The 20,000-nt window shown below is 40.5% G+C and overlaps 1 protein-coding gene across 1 annotated transcript in view; it reads left to right on the top strand.

Annotated features, from left to right (window-relative positions):
• The window catches only part of LOC139415808 (pyruvate carboxylase, mitochondrial-like), a 403,045-nt gene that overhangs the window by 66,552 nt on the left and 316,493 nt on the right, over positions 1 to 20,000 (top strand). Inside the window, exon 9 of the mRNA XM_071163915.1 lies at positions 18,593 to 18,711. Coding sequence (XP_071020016.1) covers positions 18,593 to 18,711 — 119 coding nt within the window. The remainder of the gene's footprint in view (positions 1 to 18,592; positions 18,712 to 20,000) is intronic.

The following is a 20,000-nucleotide window of genomic DNA, read 5'->3' as shown; positions in this document are numbered from 1 at the left end:
ACAGGGGATACCAGTACTGAGTAATGATAACATGGATTTATACAGGGGGTACCAGTACTGAGTAATGATAACATGGATTTATACAGGGGGTACCAGTACTGAGTAATGATAACATGGCTTTATACAGGGGGTACCAGTACTGAGTAATGATAACATGGCTTTATACAGGGGATACCAGTACTGAGTAATGATAACATGGCTTTATACAGGGGGTACCAGTACTGAGTAATGACAACATGGATTTATACAGGGTACCAGTACTGAGTAATGATAACATGGCTTTATACAGGGGGTACCAGTACTGAGTAATGATAACATGGCTTTATACAGAGGGTACCAGTACTGAGTAATGATAACATGGCTTTATACAGGGGGTACCAGTACTGAGTAATGATAACATGGCTTTATACAGGGGGTACCAGTACTGAATAATGATAACATGGCTTTATACACAGGGTACCAGTACTGAGCAATGATAACATGGCTTTATACAGGGGGTACCAGTACTGAGTAATGATAACATGGCTTTATACAGGGGGTACCAGTACTAAGTAATGACAACATGGATTTATACAGGGTACCGGTACTGAGTAATGATTACATGGCTTTATACAGGGGGGTACCAGTACTGAGTAATGATAACATGGCTTTATACAGGGGGTACCAGTACTGAGTAATGATAACATGGCTTTATACACAGGGTACCAGTACTGAGCAATGATAACATGGCTTTATACAGGGGGTACCGGTACTGAGTAATGATAACATGGCTTTATACAGGGGGTACCAGTACTAAGTAATGACAACATGGATTTATACAGGGTACCGGTACTGAGTAATGATTACATGGCTTTATACAGGGGGTACCAGTACTGAGTAATGATAACATGGCTTTATACAGGGGGTACCAGTACTGAGTAATGATAACATGGCTTTATACAGGGGGTACCAGTACTAAGTAATGACAACATGGATTTATACAGGGTACCGGTACTGAGTAATGATTACATGGCTTTATACACAGGGTACCAGTACTGAGTAATGATTACATGGCTTTATACACAGGATACTGAGTCCATGCGCAGGGGAACTAGGTTGTTGAGGTAGATATAGATATCGAGGTAGACATATCTAGAAATTAAGTAACTAGGCAACCGGATAGATAGTAAACAGCAGCAGCGAATGTGATGAGTCAAAGATAGTTAGTATCAAATTAAAATAGTTTGTGCAAAAAGGACCCGGCTAGCTATTTGGTTAGCTATTTTAACATACTATTTAGATAACTATTTAACTAACTACTTAACTAACTATTTAGCTAACTATTTAACTAACTATTTAGCTAACTATTTAACTAACTATTTCAACATACCATTTAGCTAACTATTTAGCTAACTATTTAGCTAACTATTTAACTAATTATTTAACTAACTATTTAGCTAACTATTTAACTAATCATTTAGCTAACTATTTAGCTAACTATTTAACTAACTATTTTAACATACTATTTAGCTAACAATTTAGCTAACTATTTAGCTAACTATTTAACTAACTATTTAACTAATTATTTAACTAATTATTTAGCTAACTATTTAGCTAACTATTTAACTAACTATTTTAACTAACTATTTAGCTAACTATTTAACTAACTATTTAGCTAACTATTTAACTAACTATTTTAACATACTATTTAGCTAACTATTTAGCTAACTATTTAACTAACTATTTAACTAACTATTTAATTAACTAACTATTTAGCTAACTATTTAGCTAACTATTTAGCTAACTATTTAACTAACTATTTAGCTAACTATTTGACTAATTACTTAACTAACTATTTTAACTAACTTTTTAACTAACTATTTAGCTAACTATTTAACTAACTATTTAACTAACTATTTAGCTAACTATTTAACTAACTATTTAACTAACTATTTTAACTAACAATTTAACTAACTATTTTAACTAACTATTTAGCTAACTATTTAACTAACTATTTAGCTAACTATTTAATTAACTATTTTAACATACTATTTAGCTAACTATTTAGCTAACTATTTAACTAACTATTTAACTAAATATTTAACTAACTATTTAGCTAACTATTTAACTAACTATTTAGCTAACTATTTAGCTAACTATTTAACTAACTATTTAGCTAACTATTTAGCTAACTATTTAACTAACTATTTAGCTAACTATTTAACTAACTATTTAGCTAACTATTTGACTAATTACTTAACTAACTATTTTAACTAACTATTTAACTAACTATTTAGCTAACTATTTAACTAACTATTTAACTAACTATTTAGCTAACTATTTAACTAACTATTTAACTAACTATTTAACTAACTATTTTAACTAACTATTTAACTAACTATTTAGCTAACTATTTAACTAACTATTTAACTAATTATTTAACTAACTATTTAACTAACTATTTAGCTAACTATTTAACTAACTATTTAACAAACAATTTAGCTAACTATTTAACTAACCATTTAGCTAGCTATTTAACTAACTATTTAACTCATTATTTAACTAACTATTTAACTAACTATTTAGCAGTTTTATGGATTGGGGGTTGAAGCTGTTCAGGATCATGTTGGTTCCAGACTTGATGTGTCGGTACTGCATGTTGTGCTGTAGCAGAGAGAACAGTCTATGACTTGGTGTGTCGGTACTGCATGTTGTGCTGTAGCAGAGAGAACAGTCTCTGACTTGGTGTGTCGGTACTGCATGTTGTGCTGTAGCAGAGAGAACAGTCTATGACTTGATGTGTCGGTACTGCATGTTGTGCTGTAGCAGAGAGAACAGTCTATGACTTGGTGTGTCGGTACTGCATGTTGTGCTGTAGCAGAGAGAACAGTCTATGACTTGATGTGTCGGTACTGCATGTTGTGCTGTAGCAGAGAGAACAGTCTATGACTTGATGTGTCGGTACTGCATGTTGTACTGTAGCAGAGAGAACAGTCTATGACTTGATGTGTCGGTACTGCATGTTGTGCTGTAGCAGAGAGAAAAGTCTATGACTTGGTGTGTCGGTACTGCATGTTGTGCTGTAGCAGAGAGAACAGTCTCTGACTTGGTGTGTCGGTACTGCATGTTGTGCTGTAGCAGAGAGAACAGTCTATGACTTGATGTGTCGGTACTGCATGTTGTGCTGTAGCAGAGAGAACAGTCTATGACTTGATGTGTCGGTACTGCATGTTGTGCGGTAGCAGAGAGAACAGTCTATGACTTGGGTGGCTGAAGTCTTTGAAAACATTTTGGTTCTTCCTCTGACACCGCCTGGTATAGAAGTCCTGGATGGCAGGGAGCTGCCCAGTGATGTATTGGGCTGTACACACTACCCTCTGTAGCGCCTTGAGGTCAAATGCCAAGCAGTCATCATACCAAGCGGTGATGCAGCCAGTCAAGATGCTGTTAATGGTGCAGCTGTAGAACTTTATGAGGATCTGAGGGCCCATGTCAAATCTTTTCAGCCTCCCGAGGGGGAAGATGCATTGTCGTGCCCTCTTTACGACTGTGTTGGTGTGTTTCTGACCATGACAGATCCTTAGTGATGTGAACACAGAGGAACTTGAAACTCTTGACTCGCTCCACTACAGCCCCGTCAATGTGAATGGGGGCGTGATCAGACCGACCTCTGTTTCCTGTAGTCCACGATCAGCTCTTTTGTCTTGATGACATTGAGGGAGAGGTTGTTATCCTGGCAACACACTTATTGTCATCGGTGATCAGGCCCACCGCTGTCGCAACGTAGCAAACTTAATGATGGGCACAGGGATTATGGTGGTCTGCTTGAAACATGTTGGTATTACAGACTGGGTAAGGGAGAGGTTGAGACATGTAGGTATTACAGACTGGGTCAGGTTGAGACATGTAGGTATTACAGACTGGGTCAGGGACAGGTTGAGACATCTAGGTATTACAGACTGGGTTAGGTTGAGACATGTAGGTATTACAGACTGGGTCAGGTTGAGACATGTAGGTATTACAGACTGGGTCAGGGACAGGTTGAGAAAAGTAGGTATTACAGACTGGGTCAGGTTGAGACATGTAGGTATTACAGACTGGGTCAGGTTGAGACATGTAGGTATTACAAACTGGGTCAGGGTGAGACATGTAGGTATTACAGACTGGGACAGGTTGAGATATGTAGTTATTACAGACTGGGACAGGGTCAGGTTGAGACATGTAGGTATTACAGACTGGGACAGGGACAGGTTGAAAATGTTAGTGAAGATACTTGCCAGTTGGTCAGCGCATGCTCAGCGTATACGTCCTGGTAATCCGTCTGGCCCTGCGGCCTTGTGAATGTAAGGGAATACCCCCCTGAATTGTACAAAAATGAATGGCAAGATATTGGCATTGGACAAACCATATACACGATGTCCAATACCACCCAAAGCGGCGTTGATTCGTGTAAAGTATATGGCAAATGCCATATGGCAATTGCCAATTGTAACACCTCAAAAATCCAACAGGGGGCGAGTGCGCTCCACCGGGGTTTTTCATATTGGAAATGTAACCCAAGTCAACATCCAAAAGAAAATTTTTGAAAAAAGGATATTTTTTTCAAAAACTTTTCACCCCTTAAAAAAGTGCTTTCTGGGCCTTTTTTCGAAATTCTTTCGATTTTTTTGTCAATTACACATGTGTAAGAGCTGTATGAATATACTTTTGTCCAATTTTTTTATCATATTTTTTTTTTTTTTAATTACATGCGCATAAGGCATATGTTTTGTACATTTGCAATATGATTTCATAGGAAGTCAAAAGTCAAAAGTCAAAAATGTCAAAATTTGGTAAAAAACTTCACACATCCTTAAAAAAGTGCTTTCTGGACCGTTTTTCAAAATTCTTTCAATTTTTATGTAAATTACACATGTATAAGAACTTTATCAACATACTTTAGTCATACTTTATTATCCTATTTTTTATTTTTTTTTACTTGTGCATAAGGCATATGTTTTCTCCATTTGGAATATGATTTCATAGGAAGTCAAAAGTCAAAAGTCAAAAATGTCAAAATTTGGTAAAAAACTTCACACATCCTTAAAAAATGTCCTTTTGGACCGTTTTTCAAATTTCTTTCAATTTTTGTGTCAATTACACATGTATAAGAACTTTATCAACATACTTTAGTCATACTTTATTATCATTTTTTTTTTTTTTTTTTTTACTTGTGCATAAGGCATATGTTTTCTCCATTTGGAATATGATTTCATAGGAAGTCAAAAGTCGAAAATTTGATTTTTTTTTTAAACTTTAAAAACTAAAAAAAGTGCTTTCTGGACCGTTTTTCGAAATTGTTTCGATTTTAAGACAATTAATCATGTGTAAGAAGTGTATGAATATACTTTTGTAAAATGTTATTATCATAATTTTTTTTTTTTTACTTGTGCATAAGGAATATGATTTGTCTATTTGCAATATGATTTCATAGGAAGTCAAAAGTCAAAGTTACCCAAAAATGTTTTGGATGTTTTTTTGTTTATGTTTCCTTACTTTTTCAAAGTCACTGTGCATTTGCAATATGTTTCAATGGGCAGGTACCGTCACGAATTTGTCATGCTCAAAAATTTTTAGATGTATTTTTTTTTGTTTCTTACTTTTTCAAAGTCACTGTGCATTTGCAATATGTTTTAATGGGCAGGTACCATCACGAATTTGTCATGCTCAAAATTCAAGCTTTACTTTGCTCAAACTATACCTTTGTCATCTTGTGATCTAAAATATGCAACTGGTTACCCAAAAAATGTGTTGATGTTTTTTTGTTTATGTTTCCTTACTTTTTCAAAGTCACTGTGCATTTGCAATATGTTTCAATGGGCAGGTACCGTCACGAATTTGTCATGCTCAAAAAATTTTAGATGTATTTTTTTTTGTTTCTTACTTTTTCAAAGTCACTGTGCATTTGCAATATGTTTTAATGGGCAGGTACCATCACGAATTTGTCATGCTCAAAATTCAAGCTTTACTTTGCTCAAACTATACCTTTGTCATCTTGTGATCTAAAATATGCAACTGGTTACCCAAAAAATGTGTTGATGTTTTTTTGTTTATGTTTCCTTACTTTTTCAAAGTCACTGTGCATTTGCAATATGTTTCAATGGGCAGGTACCGTCACGAATTTGTCATGCTCAAAAAATTTTAGATGTATTTTTTTTTGTTTCTTACTTTTTCAAAGTCACTGTGCATTTGCAATATGTTTTAATGGGCAGGTACCATCACGAATTTGTCATGCTCAAAATTCAAGCTTTACTTTGCTCAAACTATACCTTTGTCATCTTGTGATCTAAAATATGCAACTGGTTACCCAAAAAATGTGTTGATGTTTTTTTGTTTATGTTTCCTTACTTTTTCAAAGTCACTGTGCATTTGCAATATGTTTCAATGGGCAGGTACCATCACGAATTTGTCATGCTCAAAATTTTTTAGATGTATTTTTTTTTGTTTCTTACTTTTTCAAAGTCACTGTGCATTTGCAATATGTTTTTTCACTATAGAATCATATTGCAAATGCACATGCAACTGGTCATCCCCCCAAAAAAATTTTAGATTTTTTTTTTTATGTTTCCTTACTTTTTCAAAGTCACTGTGCATTTGCAATATGTTTTTTCACTATAGAATCATATTGCAAATGCACGTGCAACTGGTCATCCCCCAAAAAAAAATTTAGATTTTTTTTGTTTATTTTTCCTTACTTTTTCAAAGTCACTGTGCATTTGCAATATGTTTTTTCACTATAGAATCATATTGCAAATGCACATGCAACTGGTCATCCCCCCAAAAAAAATTTAGATTTTTTTTATGTTTCCTTACTTTTTCAAAGTCACTGTGCATTTGCAATATGTTTTTTCACTATAGAATCATATTGCAAATGCACGTGCAACTGGTCACCCAAAAATAAAAATTTTGGATTTTTTTTGTTTATGTTTCCTTACTTTTTCAAAGTCACTGTGCATTTGCAATATGTTTCAATGGGCAGGTACCATCACGAACTTGTCATGCTCAAAATTTTTTAGATGTATTTTTTTTTGTTTCTTACTTTTTCAAAGTCACTGTGCATTTGCAATATGTTTTTTCACTATAGAATCATATTGCAAATGCACATGCAACTGGTCATCCCCCCCAAAAAAATTTACATTTTTTTTGTTTATGTTTCCTTACTTTTTCAAAGTCACTGTGCATTTGCAATATGTTTCAATGGGCAGGTACCATCACGAACTTGTCATGCTCAAAATTTTTTAGATGTATTTTTTTTTGTTTCTTACTTTTTCAAAGTCACTGTGCATTTGCAATATGTTTTTTCACTATAGAATCATATTGCAAATGCACATGCAACTGGTCATCCCCCCCAAAAAATTTTAGATTTTTTTTGTTTATGTTTCCTTACTTTTTCAAAGTCACTGTGCATTTGCAATATGTTTTTTCACTATAGAATCATATTGCAAATGCACATGCAACTGGTCATCCCCCCCAAAAAAATTTAGATTTTTTTTATGTTTCCTTACTTTTTCAAAGTCACTGTGCATTTGCAATATGTTTTTTCACTATAGAATCATATTGCAAATGCACATGCAACTGGTCATCCCCCCCCAAAAAAATTTGATTTTTTTTGTTTATGTTTCCTTACTTTTTCAAAGTCACTGTGCATTTGCAATATGTTTTTTCACTATAGAATCATATTGCAAATGCACATGCAACTGGTCATCCCCCCAAAAAAATTTTAGATTTTTTTTGTTTATGTTTCCTTACTTTTTCAAAGTCACTGTGCATTTGCAATATGTTTTAAAGGGCAGGTACCATCACGAATTTGTCATGCTATAAAAATCTTGCAGGAATGTGAAATTGACTGGCCCGATGAACTCGGGATGGCTTTGCAGTGATTCTGGGTCATCTCAATCGCTCGTTTGGGTTGATTTCAGAATGTCGCTTTTGGTGATGTTTTTTCACTATAGGATCATATTGCAAATGTACAAGAGTCAAGTGGACAAGAGTCCATCAGTCAATTAGATATCATTCTGACCACCAAACTGATACAAACTGACACCAAACCCACTTTTTCCAACTCGTTTAGTAGCCAACTATTACATACTTCAGAGCTGGCCCAAAATTCACAACCCCTTCGGTTCAAACCATAAAAAAACCATAAAACACGTAGTTACGTTCTAGCTGCGGGTCCATTTCTTATGTTATGTGTTGGCCTAGCTGAGGCGACCCCGAATCCCAAGTTTCGGCTCGATAGGTCATTTGGTGTCCGAGAAAAACCCTAATTGGTGCTGAAAATCCACTATTTTCCATGACTTGCTACGGGGTCCTTGAATGAGCTATTGGACAGAAACGTTGGGGTCTGTCTATATGGGCCGAGACGTTTGCAATGCACCTAGTCTTGCGACTCTGGGACATTTCTAAATGTCGTCATTTTCGTGATGCAAAAATGAATTGAAGTTATTTCAAATGTACGAGGCTGTTTCTCGGTCCGAGAACCTTCTAGAGCCACGTAACTCACCACGCACCATCTACGGGAGGTCTAGAACAGGTTTCTAAAGTTTCGGAACTCTAGGTCCGACGGTTCTTTTTTAGCTCCAACAAAGCTAACTATTGGAGCCAGTGTCTGTCTCTACGCACCCCAATACGTCCCTCCTTCCAAGTTGTGTTTTAGTGTGATTTTTTTTTCCTTTGAATTTTTTTGGGAAAAATGACTGATTTACAGTTCATGGGGGTTGCCTAATCACACATATGAAGTTTTGGAAAGATCAGACTTTTTTAACCCTTCGAAACAGCCCCTAAGACACCAATTATGGCACTTCCGGTTGGCACAGGAAGTTATAAATCAACACATATCCTCATTGGGGTATGCTGTTACAGAATCCTGAGTTTTAAGTCCTTACGTTAAGAATTGACTGATCTACACAGGGTTGAATGCACTATGTCTATCAAACTGCATGCAGTGTATGGGTAAACACTTTTAGGGGCATTTTAACCACTTCCGGTTGGTCCAGGAAGCTTAGAATCAACACAGGTAGACCTCATAGTGGCCTGATGGACTGGTACCGAAGACAGGTTCATACGGCATTCATAACCCACATAGGCCTCAGGTTGAAATTAGGGGTGCAGGCAATGTATTCCTATGGGGAGAGATGACACTGTAATCTGTGAGATCAAAAAACACTGTTTTACTGTTAAGGGTTAATGCCACACGGTCAAGGTTAGGCTTGTTCAGATCGGGAGGACCTTAGGAACATTCATGTGGTGCAATTTTTCTTCTCACTCTAACGGTTCTCTCACTGTCACCCAAAAGCAAATGACATTGTGGTGCAGGCTTCATTTTGGGCCTACTATTCTAATGCTCGCTGCGCCTAGACCGAGCGAGCTACGGTCAAGCGGGATATCTCGCTGAACTCGGTACGGCCTAGGGATTATGGTAATGCCATTTCCTGCTCTCTGTGTCTTTAAGCACCGCACTTTATCACTCCATCCTTCCTGTGTGTGTGTGAGGGAGCTTTTCTTTGACATCTGTTGGGATTAATGACTGATTTACAGTTCAGAAGGGTTACCTAGTCACACATATGAAGTTTTGGAGAGATGTGACTTTTTTAACCCTTCGAAACAGAGAGTGTGACCCAATTAAAGGCACTTCCGGTTGGCACAGGAAGCTATAAGTAAACACATGTCTTGATTTACATAGCCACTTACAGAATCCCGAGTTTTAAGTCTTTACGTTAAGAATTGACTGATCTACACAGGGTTGAATGCACTATGTCTATCAAACTGCAGGCAGTGTATGGGTAAACACTTTTAGGGGCATTTTAACCACTTCCGGTTGCTCCAGGAAGCTTAGATTCGACACAGGTAGATCTCATAGTGGCCTGATGGACTGGTACCGAAGACAGGTTCATACGGCATTCATAACCCATATAGGCTTCAGGTTGAATTTTGTGGTGCAGGCTATGTATTCCTATGGGGAGAGATGTCACTGTAATCTGTGAGATCAAAAAACCCTGTTTTACTGTGAAGGGTTAATGCCACACGGTCAAGGTTAGGCTTGTTCAGATCGGGAGGACCTTAGGAACATTCATGTGGTGGAATTGTGCTTCTCACCCTAACGGTTCTCTCACTGCCACCCAAAATCAAATGACATTGTGGTGCAGGCTTCATTTTGGGCCTTCTTTTTTTCAAGTTTGCTGCACTCAGAACGAGCTACGGTCAAGCGGGGCGTCTCCTTGAACTCGGCACAGTCTGGAGACTATGGTGATGCCATTTTTTGTGTTGATTTCAGAATGCCATTTTGGTGATGGTCCCTCTCCGTTTAAACATATTGCAAATGTACAAAAGTCAACTAGCAAGTCAGTGTCCATCAGTCAATTAGATGTCATTATGACACCAAATGGATATCAATTGACACCAAACCCACTTTTTCCTACTCATTTAGTAGCCAACTATCACATATGTCAGAGCAGTCCCATAATTCACAGCGCCTTCGGTTTAAAACATAATAAAAAGGTAAAACACATAGTTACGTTCTAGCTGCGGGTCCAGTTCGGACATTATGTGAAGGCCTATGTGAGGCGACCCCGAATCCCGAGTTTCGGCTCGATAGGTCATTTGGTGTCCGAGAAAAACCCTAATTGGTGCTGAAAATCCACTTTTTTCCATGCCTTGCTACGGGGTCCTTGAACGAGCTATCGGACAGACACGTCGGAGTCCGTCTCTATGGGCCGAGCCGGTTTCAATGCACCTAGCCTTGCGTCTCTGAGACTTTTCTAAACGTCGTCATTTTTGTAATGGTCAAAATGAATTGAAGGTATTGCAAATGTACGAGGCTGTTTCTCGGTCCGAGAACCTTCTAGAACCACCTAACTCACCACGCACTATCGACATGAGGCCTAGAACAGGATTGTAAAGTTTCGGAACTCTAGGTCCGACCGTTCTTTTTTAGCTCCAACAAAGCTAACTATTGCAGCCACTGTCTGTCTCTACGCACCCCAATACGTCCCTCCATCCAAGTTGTGTTTAGTGTGATTTTTTTTTCCTTTGATTTTTTTGGGGAAAAATGACTGATTTACAGTTCATGGGGGTTCCCTAATCACACATATGAAATTTTGGAGAGATCAGACTTTTTTAACCCTTCGAAACAGCACCTGAGACACCAATTATGGCACTTCCGGTTGGCACAGGAAGCTATAAATCAACACATATCCTCATTGGGGTATGTTGTTACAGAATCCTGAGTTTTAAGTCCTTACGTTAAGAACTGACTGATTTACACAGGGTTGAATGCACTATGTCTGTCAAACTGCAGGCAGGGTATGGGTAAACACTTTTAGGGGCATTTTAACCACTTCCGGTTGGTCCAGGAAGCTCAGAATCAACACAGGTAGACCTCATAGTGGCCTGATGGACTGGTACCGAAGACAGGTTCATACGGCATTCATAACCCATATAGACTTCAGGTTGAAATTAGGGGTGCAGGCAATGTATTCCTATGGGGAGAGATGACACTGCATTCTGTGAGATCAAAAAACACTGTTTTACTGTTAAGGGTTAATGCCACACGGTCAAGGTTAGGCTTGCACGGATCGGGAGGACCTTAGGAACATTCATGTGGTGTAATTTTTCTTCTCACCTAAACGGTTCTCTCACTGTCACCCAAAAGCAAATGACATTGTGGGGCAGGCTTCATTTTGGGCCTACTTTTCTAATGGTCGTTGCACTTACACCGAGCGAGCTACGGTCAAGGCGGATAGCTCGTTGAACTTAGCACAGTCTGGAGACTATGGTGATGCCATTTTTTGTGTTGATTTCAGAATGCCATTTTGGTGATGGTCCCTCTCTGTTTAAACATATTGCAAATGCACAAAAGTCAACTAGCAAGTCAGTGTCCATCAGTCAATTAGATGTCATTATGACACCAAACCCACTTTTTCCTAATCATTTAGAAGCCAACTATCACATATGTCAGAGCAGTCCCATAATTCACAGCGCCTTTAGTTTAAAACATAATAAAAAGGTAAAACACATAGTTACGTTCTAGCTGCGGGTCCAGTTCGGACATTATGTGAAGTCCTATGTGAGGCGACCCCGAATCCCGAGTTTCGGCTCGATAGGTCATTTGGCGTCCGAGAAAAACCCTAATTGGTGCTGAAAATCCACTATTTTCCATGCCTTCCTACGGGGTCCTTGAACGAGCTATCGGACAGAAACGTTGGGGTCCGTCTCTATGGGCCGAGCCGGTTTCAATGCACCTAGCCTTGCGTCTCTGAGACTTTTCTAAACGTCGTCATTTTCGTAATGGTCAAAATGAATTGAAGGTATTGCAAATGTACGAAGCTGTTTCTCGGTCCGAGAACCGTCTAGAGCCACGTAACTCACCACGCACCATCGACCGGAGGTCTAGAACAGGTTTCTAAAGTTTCGGAACTCTAGGTCTGACGGTTCTTTTTTAGCTCCAACAAAGCTAACTATTGCAGCCACTGTCTGTCTCTACGCACCCCAATACGTCCCTCCATTCAAGTTGTGTTTTAGTGTGATTTTTTTTTCCTTTGATTTTTTTGGGGAAAAATGACTGATTTACAGTTCATGGGGGTTGCCTAATCACATATATGAAGTTTTGGACAGATCTGACTTTTTTAACCCTTCGAAACAGCCCCTGAGACACCATTTAAGGCACTTCCGGTTGGCACAGGAAGCTATAATTAACCACATATCCTCATTGGGGTATGCTTTTACAGAATCCTGAGTTTTAAGTCTTTACGTTAAGAACTGAGTTATTTACGGAGGGTTTAGTATGTGTGTGTTATTTCAGAAAATCATAGAAAATCACAGAAATGTCGCAGAGCTCCGCAGCACACTTTAAAAAGATTCGTATGAACACCCTGCAACTGGATCTGTAACCGTTGAAAAAAAAAAACGCCTATTTGTGACCATCACCAAGATGTCATTGTTCCGTTTCTCTTAAATGACGATAGATAAATGGCTGTTTTTTTTTTTATTGACACCGGAGGCTCCTTGACTTTGACCTGAAGTGGAAAAATAATTTCTCTATTTCCATTTAGGACCTTTAATCCCAGAAAAACGGCCATAACTCAAAAACCGTCGAGGCCTAGACGCCATCTTGTTCGGGGCCAACTGCCCATTATGCCAAACCTACGCTCACCGAGTTTCGGCTTCGAAATATTTTCCGTTTTCGAGATAAGGCCCCGTCGTGATTCGTGATGTTTTGCCAAATTGCCATATGATTCCGTATGCCCTCTTGTGGGAAATTCCGGGACAGCGGAAAAACGGTCAAAAACTTGTTTATTTTTTAAAACGGAAACCGAATGTCCGACAAAGTTCATTTGATGACTTCCCGGTAGGTCTGGCCCTACCGCACGGCCCGACGCCGACCGCGAATTTTACAAACGATTTCGGACGTCTAGTAAGGGACCGTACATTTGCAATATGGACTTTCTCACTGATCATACACGAAATGCCGAAATGTTCCCTTAAGGTATGTTAACCTTTTTAAAAAGTCTTACTCACATCGGCTACAGAGAGCGTGATCACACAGCTGGTGCTCTCATGGATGGTTTGGTGTTGCTTGCCTCGAAGCGAGCATAGAAGGCATTTAGCTCATCTGGTAGGTTCGCGTCACTGGTTAGCTCACGGCTGGGTTTCCCTTTGTAATGCGTGATAGTTTTTAAGCCCTGCCACATCCGACAAGTGTCAGAGCCGGTATTGTAGGATTTGATCTTAGTCCTGTATGGACACTGCCTGTTTGATGCTCCATCGGAGGGTGTAGCAGGATTTCTTATAAGGTTCCGGGTTAGTGTCTTCTGGTTGGGGTATGTACGTACGGTCACTGTGGGGAGTTTTTGCTTGTAATCAGGAATAGAGAAGGATAGAGTTATGGTCAGATTTGCCCATATGGAGGGAGAAGGAGAGCTTTGTGCCAATCTCTGTGTGTGGAGTAAAGATTTGTATTGTTTTAGTTGCACAGGTGACATGCTGGTTGAAATGAAGTAAAAACGGATTCAAGTTTCCCTGCATTAAAGTCCCCGGCCACTAGGAGCAACGCCTCTGGATGAGCTTTTTCTTGTTTGCTTGTGGCCTTATACAGCTAGTTGAGAAGCGGACTTAGTGCCAGCATCAATCTGTGGGTGTAAATAGGCAGCTACAAAAAAAATATGAATGAAAACCCTCTAGGTAAAATTACCATGAGGTATTCTAATTCAGGTGAGCACAACCTCGAGCCTTCTTTCCAAAACTGCCGTTTTGTTCTGACGTAGAAACATCACCTGTTGTTAACGATGAGGCCGTTTTGTTCTGACGATGAATAGAAACACCACCTGTTGTTAACGACGCTGCCGTTTTGTTCTGACGATGCATAGAAACACCACCTGTTGTTAACGATGCTGCTGTTTTGTTCTGACATAGAAACACCACCTGTTGTTAACGATGCTGCTGTTTTGTTCTGACATAGAAACACCACCTGTTGTTAATGACGCTGCTGTTTTGTTCTGACATAGAAACACCACCTGTTGTTAACGATGCTGCCGTTTTGTTCTGACATAGAAACACCACCTGTTGTTAACGATGCTGCTGTTTTGTTCTGACATAGAAACACCACCTGTTGTTAACGATGCTGCTGTTTTGTTCTGACATAGAAACACCACCTGTTGTTAACGATGCTGCCGTTTTGTTCTGACATAGAAACACCACCTGTTGTTAATGACGCTGCCGTTTTGTTCTGACATAGAAACACCACCTGTTGTTAATGACGCTGCTGTTTTGTTCTGACGATGCGTAGAAACACCACCTGTTGTTAACGATGCTGCCGTTTTGTTCTGACGATGCGTAGAAACACCACCTGTTGTTAATGACGCTGCTGTTTTGTTATGACATAGAAACACCACCTGTTGTTAACGATGCTGCCGTTTTGTTCTGACATAGAAACACCACCTGTTGTTAATGACGCTGCTGTTTTGTTCTGACGATGCGTAGAAACACCAGCTGGAATATTATCCATGTCCTTGTTCAGCCAAGTTTCCGAGAAACATTGGACAGTTTCTTCCGGTTCCGTTGATAGTGGTTGTCTCGAACGTCGCTCGTCCAGTTTATTCTCCAGTGATTGTCCATTCGCCAATAGAACAGAGGGTTATTATTTACTCACCACTGTAGGTCATCAGGGTGCCCTCATGTCAGCCTCGATATCGCCGTCTCTGGGGATTAGGGCGAGCAGTATGTCCAGAAGCTCTTTTCGTTCATTGGAAACAATGTCAGAAATATAAAAAAATAGAGAAAATGATCTGTGAAGAAAAACACATAAAAACACATTGGTCACGAGCACTATTCAGTCCAGCGCCATTCTCACTTTTCTATGTTTGTGCCTGTGTCATTAGGTCTGGTGTGTCAGAGAGGGAGAGGAGGGGGGAGAGGGAGAAGGAGAGGGAAGGCGAGGGAAGGAGAGGGAGAGGGGAGAGGGAGGGTGAGAGGGGCAGAGAGAGAAAGAGAGCGTCAAGAGATGAGAAAGAAAAACATGATCACAAGAAGGAAAACAAAAGTATGGAATAATAAAATCCAATGAAACGAATGCAGATGAAGATAACGTATACATTATAGCGTATCACCATGGAAACCATGTTTCATGTTGTTTTATTTGACGGGTTGATAAGGCGGGTTGCTATGGTGACAACAGTTCTGCACAGTGATTCTCAAACACAGGGTTTGGTTAAGTTAATTTTCTTCCTTACTCTCGTTCTCGCTCTTTCTGTCCCTGTTTTTCTCTCTCTCTCTCTCGCTCTCGCCTCCCCCCCTCTCTCTCTCTCTCTCTCTACCTCTCTACATCTACACCTCTCCACCTCTCTCTACTTCTCTACATCTCCACCTCTCCAGCCCTTCATCTCTCTCTATCTCTCTACCTCTCTATATCTCCACCTCTCCATCCCTCCATCTCTCTCTACCTCTCTACCTCTCCACATCTCCACCTCTCCATCCCTCCATCCCTCCATCTCTCTCTATCTCTCAACATCTCCACCTCTCCATCCCTCCATCTCTCTCTACCTATCTACATCTCCACCTCTCCATCCCTCTCTACCTCTCTACATCTCCACATCTCCACCTCTCCATCCCTCCATCTCTCTCTACTTCTCCACATCTCCACCTCTCCATCCCTCCATCTCTCTCTACCTATCTACATCTCCACCTCTCCATCCCTCTCTACCTCTCTACTTCTCCACATCTCCACCTCTCCATCCCTCCATCCCTCCATCTCTCTCTACCTCTCCACATCTCCACCTCTCCATCCCTCCATCTCTCTCTACCTATCTACATCTCCACCTCTCCATCCCTCTCTACCTCTCTACATCTCCACATCTCCACCTCTACATCCCTCCATCGCTCTCTACTTCTCCACATCTCCACCTCTCCATCCCTCCATCTCTCTCTACCTATCTACATCTCCACCTCTCCATCCCTCTCTACCTCTCTACTTCTCCACATCTCCACCTCTCCATCCCTCCATCTCTCTCTACCTACCCTACCTCTACCTCTCCATCTCTCCATCCCTCCATCTCTCTCTACCTACCCTACCTCTACCTCTCCATCCCTCCATCCCTCCATCTCTCTCTACCTACCCTACCCTACCTCTACCTCTCCATCCTTCAATCCCTCCATCTCTCTCTCTACCTACCCTACCTCTCCATCTCTCCATCTCTCCATCCTAACCACAACCATCTGCCTCTATATCTTCACTCCTCTCATCTCTGTCTCTTCTCCAACCTTCTCACCTCCCCTCTCCAACCTCTCATGTGTGTCTCTTCTCCAACCTTCTCACCTCCCCTCTCCAACCTCTCATGTGTGTCTCTTCTCCAACCTTCTCACCTCCCCTCTCCAACCTCTCATGTGTGTCTCTTCTCCAACCTTCTCACCTCCCCTCTCCAACCTCTCATCTCTGTCTCTTCTCCAACCTTCTCACCTCCCCTCTCCAACCTCTCATCTCTGTCTCTTCTCCAACCTTCTCACCTCCCCTCTCCAACCTCTCATCTCTGTCTCTTCTCCAACCTTCTCACCTCCCCTCTCCAACCTCTCATCTCTGTCTCTTCTCCAACCTTCTCACCTCCCCTCTCCAACCCCCTCCTTTTCTTTCCTGCTCTCCTCTTACCTTTCAATAGCGACAGAATAGAGGCGATAAAATTGAACAGATTCCTAGAAATTATGTGTCGGCATATTGACATGAGCACACTTATGTGTGGATTTGTGTGTGTGTGTGCGTGTGTGTGTTTCTGCTCTTGGCAATGCTTGTCATGGATAGGATTATGTAGCATGCAGCGATGAATTGCACAGAGAAATTGGATCAAACTAAGTGTGTATGCGTGTGTGTGAAAAGAAATTGGATCAGATTACTTTGACATTTGGCTCAGATTATACTCAATTCCTACTGACAGGGGGAGAGGGAGGGAGGATGGGTGGGAAAGAGGGACAGAGAGAGAGAGAGAGAGGGCGGGATGGAGAGAGAGAGTGAAATAGATAGAGTGGGAGGGAGAGAGGGAGAGATGAATCTGGAACAAAAATTGTTTTTCCAAACTTGTTCTGAACCTGTTCTGAACCTGTTCTAAACCTGTTCTAAACCTGTTCTAAACCTGTTATAAACCTGTTATAAACCTGTTATAAACCTGTTATAAACATGTTATAAACATGTTAGAAACCTAACAGGTGTCTGTTATATCTCCCCCTACAGGTTGGCTATGAGAATGCTAACAGGTGTCTGTTATATCTCCCCCTACAGGTTGGCTATGAGAATGCTAACAGGTGTCTGTTATATCTCCCCCTACAGGTCGGCTATGAGAATGCTAACAGGTGTCTGTTATATCTCCCCCTACAGGTCGGCTATGAGAATGCTAACAGGTGTCTGTTATATCTCCCCCTACAGGTTGGCTATGAGAATGCTAACAGGTGTCTGTTATATCTCCCCCTGCAGGTCGGCTATGAGAATGCTAACAGGTGTCTGTTATATCTCCCCCTACAGGTTGGCTATGAGAATGCTAACAGGTGTCTGTTATATCTCCCCCTACAGGTTGGCTATGAGAATGCTAACAGGTGTCTGTTATATCTCCCCCTACAGGTCGGCTATGAGAATGCTAACAGGTGTCTGTTATATCTCCCCCTACAGGTTGGCTATGAGAATGCTAACAGGTGTCTGTTATATCTCTCCCTACAGGTTGGCTATGAGAATGCTAACAGGTGTCTGTTATATCTCCCCCTACAGGTCGGCTATGAGAATGCTAACAGGTGTCTGTTATATCTCCCCCTACAGGTCGGCTATGAGAATGCTAACAGGTGTCTGTTATATCTCCCCCTACAGGTCGGCTATGAGAATGCTAACAGGTGTCTGTTATTTCTCCCCCTACAGGTTGGCTATGAGAATGCTAACAGGTGTCTGTTATATCTCCCCCTACAGGTTGGCTATGAGAATGCTAACAGGTGTCTGTTATATCTCCCCCTACAGGTTGGCTATGAGAATGCTAACAGGTGTCTGTTATATCTCCCCCTACAGGTCGGCTATGAGAATGCTAACAGGTGTCTGTTATATCTCCCCCTACAGGTCGGCTATGAGAATGCGGGCACTGTGGAGTTCCTGGTAGATAAACACGGGAGACATTACTTCATAGAAGTCAACTCCAGACTGCAGGTGGAACACACTGTCACTGAGGAGGTTACGGAGTAAGTACTGCAGTGTGTGTGTGTGTGTGTGTGTGTGTGTGTGTGTGTGTGTGTCTGTGTCTGATTGGTCAAAAATATCAGCAATTGGTCTGCCTGTATAAATGCCGCCTAACAGCTTTTTCGACTGTGTGTGTATGTGTATGTGTGTATGTGTCAGTGTGTGTGTGTGTGTGTGTGTTTGTGTCAGTGAGTGAGTGCGTTTGTTTTTATGTGTGTGTATGTGTCAGTGAGTGTGTTTGTGTGTTTATGTGTGTGTATGTGTCAGTGAGTGTGTGTGTGTGTGTGTGTGTATGTGTGTGTCTGTGTCAGTGAGTGTGTGTTTGTATGTGTCAGTGAGTGTGTGTGTGTGTGTGTGTGTGTGTGTGTGTGTGTGTGTGTGTGTGTGTGTGTGTGTGTCTGTTTATGTGTGTGTGTGTGTGTGTGTGTTTATGTGTGTGTCTGTGTCAGTGAGTGTGTTTATGTGTGTCTGTGTCAGTGAGTGTGTTTATGTGTGTCTGTGTCAGTGAGTGTGTTTATGTGTGTGTGTGTGTGTGGTATTAATTTGGCGGTGTATTCCATATATTCCAGTTTTTATTTATTTTTTACAGTTTTTCAACACCATCAATACCGTTGAAACTATTTATTTTAAGTTTTTCATGAAATGTGAATATTTGTAGCTACTTTTTATGTAAACACCTGCCGTCTTGTACACTACGACGTTAGGAGATACACCAGATTCTGTCTCCATGTCACATTATTGTATATTATGACCTTAAATGCTGCAGATATCGTTTAGGTCACCTCCCTTATTCCTCAATTGCTCAGTTTGGCCGGGCTGCCAGTTCTAGGAAGAGTCTTCGTGGTTCCAAACTTCTTCCATTTAAGATTGATTGAGGCCACTGTGTTCTTGGGGACCTTCAATACTGCAGACATTTTATCTTACCCTTCTCCAGATCTGTGCCTCGACACCATCCTGTCTCGGAGCTCTGCAGACATTTCCTTCGACCTCATGGGTTGGTTTTTACTCTGACGTGCACTGTCAACTGTGGGACCTTATATTGACCAAATCCTGTTCCTTCAGTTGAATTTACCACAAGTGGACTCAAGTCAAGTTGTAGAAACATCTCAAAGATGATCAATGGAAACAGGATGCACCTGAATTCAATTTGGAGTTTGGAGTCATAGCAAACGGTCTTATGTAAATACATTTTCAAAAAAAAATATATATATATATGTTTTCACTTTGTCATTATGGGGTATTGTGATGTCATTATGGGGAATTGTGATGTCATTATGGGGTATTGTGATAT

The sequence above is a fragment of the Oncorhynchus clarkii genome, chromosome 9 (genome assembly GCF_045791955.1).
Source record: "Oncorhynchus clarkii lewisi isolate Uvic-CL-2024 chromosome 9, UVic_Ocla_1.0, whole genome shotgun sequence".
In the NCBI taxonomy this organism is placed as follows: Eukaryota; Metazoa; Chordata; class Actinopteri; order Salmoniformes; family Salmonidae; genus Oncorhynchus; species Oncorhynchus clarkii.
This window is presented reverse-complemented; position numbering and strand designations above follow the sequence as displayed.